Raw genomic sequence first — 6,337 nt, forward strand, 5'->3', positions numbered from 1 at the left:
TTAAATCGTTTTTATGTTTTACAGAAAATGAAAATGATTCGGATGAATTGACAAAAAAGGGTTAAACAAGGTTAGTTTTAATATAATTATATTACTTTTATTAATATTAATAATAAAAATAATATATAAATTTTTTTTAAAATTATAAAATTCTATTTCAGATTTACCAGAATGTTCGACACATAAAGAAAATATTAAAGGTTAGTTTCTACAAAAAAAAATTAAAAAAATAAATATTAATTTTATTATTTACTAAATTCATTAATTATTAAATATATTTATCATTACAGAAAATGAAACTAATTTACATGAATTACCAAAAGAAATGGTTAAGGAAGGTTAGCTTTAATATATATTTTTACTTTTATTAATAGGTATTAATAATAAAAATATTATATAAATTTTCCTTTAAAATTATAAAATTTTATTTCAGATTTACCAGAATGTTCGACACGTAAATAAAATATTAAAGGTTAGTTTCTACACAAAAAATTAATTATTAATTTTATTATTTACTAAATTCATTAATTATTAAATATTTTTATCATTACAGAAAATGAAAATAATTCAAATGAATTACCAAAAGAAATGGTTAAGGAAGGTTAGTTTTAATATATAATTTTATTTTTATTAATAGGTATTATTAATAAAAATATTATATAAATTTTCCTTTAAAATTATAAAATGTTATTTCAGATTTACCAGAATGTTCTACGCGTAAAGAAAATATTAAAGGTTAGTTCCTACTCAAAAAATTAAATATTAATTTTATTATTTAGTAAATTAATTAATTATTAAATATTTTTAAATTTACTTGTTTGTTTTAGATTCAAAAACCAGTTCTATTCAAAATTTAACGCAAGGTTAGTTTTAATATATATTATTATTTTCATTAATATTAATTATAAAAATAATATATAAAAATAATAATAATAATAGTATATCAAATTTTAATAAAATTTTATTTCAGATTTACCAGGATGTTCTACAGAAAATTCAAATCAACAAAATAATAAGTTTGGTAATAACATATTTTTTAATATTAAAAATTTTTTAATTAATTAATTATTTGCAAATATTAATAAAATGAGTTTACAAATTTATAATTAATAATTAATAATTAATTTTATATATTATATAACTATAATTTTTTTCTTTTACAGAAATGACTGACTCTGATGATGAGGATATATTAGCTGCTTTTTTAGAATGGGAAAACAAGAATAATAATAAAATCAATAAATAGAAAACAAAATAAATAAATAACTTTATGTAAAATTTTTTCAAAATCAAGTTTAACAATTTTCTAATTTTTTTAAAATAATAAAATAAAATAATATTAAATTTTTATTATATAAATCAATAAAAAAATTATTATGCTAAAAAATATCAAAATTCAAAAACAATATAAATTTCTTATAATTTTAATTTATTTTTATTTAATATTTAATTCATAATTAAAATGCTGTCAAGTTGTCTCTAATAATTATTAGTCAAATAAATAATTTTACAATTTTAAAATTGTATTTTTTAATCTTTGTGAAATAAATAAAATAAATCACTATATTTTTATTTATTCTTTAATATAGTTATAATAGTTTAATAATTAAAATAAAATTTTTAAATTATAAATTCATAAAATTATATTTTTATTAACAATTTTTTAATTTTATTATTGATTTTCGAACGTTTAATAACAATAAATAAAATAATTAAAATAAATAAAATAAATAAAGTAAATAAAATAAATAAAATAAATAAAATAAATAAAATAAATAAAATAAATAAAATAAATAAAATAAATAAAATAAATAAAATAAATAAAATAAATAAAATAAATAAAATAAATAAAATAACATTAACAAAAAAAAAGTTTAAAGAATTGAAATATTAAAAATATTTTTTTTTATTTAATTAATATTCATTTTCGTAAAATGAGATATAATTGAATAATAATACATTTAAACTAAAATCTTTGAAAACATGAAGAATATGGTGAATGCTCTGTGCATCTTGTGTTTTGTGAATATTGAAAATTTGGCGAATATTGAGTGTGTGTTTGACAAGTTGGTGGTTGTGTGCATGCTCTTTGTTGTGCGTAATTTATTTCTGGTATGTATTGTTGACATGAATTTCGTGATTGGAATTGTCCAGGAGGTCTAAATTTTTTTGTATAATATGGCAAGTTTGTGTATCTTTGATTATTTATTCTCGATCTTCCTGAATATCTTATTTTTTGCTCTTCATAAAGTTCTTTGTTTTTTTCTATCAATCTTCTATTTTCCCACTGCAAACGTGAAATTTCTCTGAAATTTAATAATAAAAAATATAAATTAATTATATTAATTTAGCTGTCTGCTATCAAAAGACCTTGCACAAGATATTAATTTGCCTCTAAAACATTTAGACATTTGCTGAACGTGAGGCAACGAAAATCACGTATGATCTATATTTTTATGAAAATAACAAAATTTTATTAAATAAAATATTATAATAAAAAAATTATTTTTTTAAAATTAATTTTCTAAAAATATATAATTTTTATTAAATTTATAAATCCAAAAACAAAAAAAATTAAATTTAACATAATTTTTTCAAAATCAAGTTTAACAATTTTCTAATTTTTTTAAAATAATAAAATAAAATAATATTAAATTTTTATTATATAAATCAATAAAAAAATTATTATGATAAAAAATATAAAACTTCAAAAACAATATAAATTTCTTATAATTTTAATTTATTTTTATTTAATATTTAATTCATAATTAAAATGCTGTCAAATTGTCTCTAATAATTATTAGTCAAATAAATAATTTTACAATTTTAAAATTGTATTAAATAAAATATTATAATAAAAAAATTATTTTTTTAAAATTAATTTTCTAAAAATATATAATTTTCATTAAATTTATAAATCCAGAAACACAAAAAATTAAATTTAACATATACATACTTATCATTTTCTTTCATCTTCTGTCTCCTTCTGAAATTTCGTTTTGTATTCTTTCCTTCATTAATTTCTGTTTTCTTCTCGTCTTCTTTATGTCTATTCTCTTGCCTTTCATCCTTCTTTTCAAATAATCTTCTAATTTCCCATTCCAAACGTTCAATATCTCTGAAATGAAATAATAATAAATTATTAAATGTAATTTAGCTATCGGCTACAAAAAGAGCTTGCGCAAGATATTCATTGGCCTCTTAAACAACCAGACACTTGCTGAACTTGTGGTCAACGAAAATCACATGTGATCTCTTTTGGCCGCCGGCGCAGAGGTTAAATATTATTAAATCTCATTAAACATATAAAAATCATTATATTAAATATAAAAATAAATTAATTTTTATTATTAAAATATTATTTTTTAATTATCATTAATTAATATATGTACAAAATAATAATATAAATAAAAATAATAAAAATAAATTATTAAAAAAAATTTTTATTAAAATAAATTTCCTAAATATTTATAATTTTGATTACATTATTTATACATAAAGAAACACTAAAAATTAAATTTATTATATTCATACCTATCTTTTTCTTGCATCTCTTGCCTCATTCTCAAATTCCTTTCCGAATTTTCTTCTTCGTCAATTTCACATTTCTTCTTGCCTTCTTCATTTCTATTCTCCTTTTTTTCATCCTTCTTTCCACCTAGTCTTCGAATTTCCCATTGCAAACGTTCAATATCTCTGAAATTAAATAATAATAAATTAATTATATTTAATTTAGCTATCAACTACCAAAAGAGCTTGCGCAAGATATTCATTGGCCCCTTAAACAGCCAGACACTTGCTGAACTTGGGGCCAACGAAAGTCATGTGTGATCTCTTTTTGCCGCCGGCGCAGAGGTTAAATATTATTCATTAAATCCCATTTAACATATAAAAATCATTATATTAAATATAAAAATAAATTAATTTTTATTATTGAATTATTATTTTTTAATTATCATTAATTAATATATGTATAAAATATATGTATAAAACAATAATATAAATAAAAATAATAAAAATAAATTCTAAAAAAAATTTTTTATTAAAATAAATTTCCTAAATATTTATAATTTTGATTATATTATTATATTATTATTATATTATTTTTTATTCACATAAAGAAACACCAAAAATTAAATTTAATATATTCATACCTATCTTTTTCTTTCATCTCTTGCCTCATTCTCAAATTCCTTTCCAAATTTTCTTCTTCGTCAATTACACTTTTCTTCTTGCCTTCTTCATTTCTATTCTCTTTTTTTTCATTATTCTTTTCACATAATTCCTGTCTTCCATCACGATTTTCTTCTATTTCTTCTTTATTTTCACATAATTTCTCCTTGGTCTCGCGTTTTTCTGGATCCTTTTCTTTATAAAAAAAACTTTTCAAAAATCCAAAAACTGAAAAATTTAAATTTTTTATTATTAATATATTATAATAAAATGAAACTAATAAAATATTAAATCATAATTTTAAAAAATTATAACCATTTACAACTATAAAAAAATTAAAATTCTTTTTAATAATTAAATTATCTCACTTACCCATTATTTTTCGAAAATTTATTTTATATTAAATATAATTTATTAACTAATATTAAATAATATAAAATTCAATATTTATTCAAATTTTATTTTTGGCACGTGAAATGACAACGATTAATAAAAACTGATTGTATTTTTTTTTATCTATCTTCATTTTTTTTATCTACAGCTCATATTCAAATAAATTTTGTTATTTTTAATTATTTCAACAATTCTTAAAAATATAAAAAAAATAATTAAAAAACTGCTAATATATTTTTTTAAATTTGGAATAAATATTTTTATTATTTTATTTTATATTATTTTTTTATTTTTCAAAAAAATTCAATTTCTTTCCTTCCTTGTTCGCAAATATGTCCGTCAATCGAGTTCGCTATATTTTTACCTCAATCTTCACTTAAAAATAAAGATCCCTACCGAATTTTAGCTCATAATGTTGAGATTTGTAAAAGTTAAGGGGGGGGGCAGGGTCATTTTTTGCAATTTTTTCGAAAAAATTGAATTTCTTTCCCTCCTAGTTCGCAAATATGTCCGTCAATCGAGTTCGCTATATTTTTCCTGTAATCTACACTTAAAACTGAAGATCCCTACTGAATTTTAGCTCATAAGGTTGAGATTTGTAGAAGTTAAGAGGGGGGACAGGGTCATTTTTTGCAATTTTTTCAAAAAAATTCAATTTCTTTCCCTTCTAGTTCCCAAATATCTCCACCAATCAGGTTCGCTATATTTTTCCTGTAATCTACACTTGAAACTTAAGATCCCTACCGAATTTCAGCTCACTAGGTTGAGATTTGTAAAAGTTAAGGGGGGGGGGACAGGGTCATTTTTAGCATTTTTTTGAAAAAATTGAATTACTTTCCCTCCTATTTTGCAAATATGTTTGTCAATCGGGTTCGCTATATTTTTCCTGTAATCTACACTTAAAACTGAAGATCCCTGCCGAATTTCAACTCACCAGGTTGAGATTTGTAAAAGTTAAGGGGGGGACAGAGTCATTTTTTGCAATTTTTTCAAAAAAATTCAATTTCTTTCCCTTATAGTTCCCAAATATCTCCACCAATCAGGTTCGCTATATTTTTCCTGTAATCTGCACTTAAAACTGAAGATCCCTACCGAATTTCAGCTCACTAGGTTGAGATTTGTAAAAGTTAAGGGGGGGGGACAGCCCATTTTGCGTAGCTGGGACGGACACACGAGTGATTTCATAAGGGTTCCGTCAGTACACCTATGGTGTACGGAACCCTAAAAACTGGAAAATTAATTATATTAGTGTTTTTTTCATTAAAATAAAAACCACAATTAATCAATTAAACTATATAAATGGAAATTTGTTAAATTTATTTAAAAAACTTTTATAATTTAAAGTACGACAAAGCTTTCTCAACGAGAAAGCTAAATGATTGAAATACCTCAAATGCAAGCGCAACGTTCATTTTCATGTAGTATTTAGGATCTACATGCTCTTTTCGCAATTTGTAATTTGCTCTAATTGCATAAGGTGTTTCAAAAAGCTTTTCTAATAAAGCATACCAGTGCTTTTTGGAAATGCCGCCATCAGGAGTCTAAAAATTGAATTATTTTAATTATAATGGAAGATTTTTAATTTTTAACAAACGTATTTATTAATAAATTTTCTAAACACTAACGAAGATTATTTGGAATTTCAAAAATTTTACAATAAAATTTCTGAAAGCTTTCACTAAATGTGGCCAATCAGAAATAAACCAAAAGCTTCGTCTTCCATCGTATGGGTGTTGTATACGCTTTTTATTCCTGCTAATTCCAAACAACT

At 20.8% G+C, this 6,337-nt stretch overlaps 1 protein-coding gene across 1 annotated transcript; it reads right to left on the reverse strand.

Annotated features, from left to right (window-relative positions):
• Nucleotides 1-3,506: 3,506 nt before the first annotated feature.
• Nucleotides 3,507-4,549, reverse strand: LOC122507669 (stress response protein NST1-like). Its single transcript, XM_043620505.1, has 3 exons — nucleotides 4,546-4,549; nucleotides 4,155-4,368; nucleotides 3,507-3,696 (listed from the first exon to the last, which is right to left on the reverse strand). The coding sequence occupies exons 1-3, from the start codon at nucleotides 4,547-4,549 to the stop codon at nucleotides 3,507-3,509; spliced, it is 408 nt and encodes a 135-aa protein (XP_043476440.1).
• Nucleotides 4,550-6,337: the final 1,788 nt, after the last annotated feature.

The sequence above is a fragment of the Leptopilina heterotoma genome, unplaced genomic scaffold, assembly GCF_015476425.1.
Source record: "Leptopilina heterotoma isolate Lh14 unplaced genomic scaffold, ASM1547642v1 Lhet_509, whole genome shotgun sequence".
In the NCBI taxonomy this organism is placed as follows: domain Eukaryota; kingdom Metazoa; phylum Arthropoda; class Insecta; order Hymenoptera; family Figitidae; genus Leptopilina; species Leptopilina heterotoma.

Coding starts and splice junctions, on each gene's coding strand:
- LOC122507669 (XM_043620505.1), bottom strand. Junction 3,697..4,154: donor GAGATGAAAGAAAAAGATAG/GTATGAATATAT, acceptor ATTTAATTTCAG/AGATATTGAACGTTTGCAAT.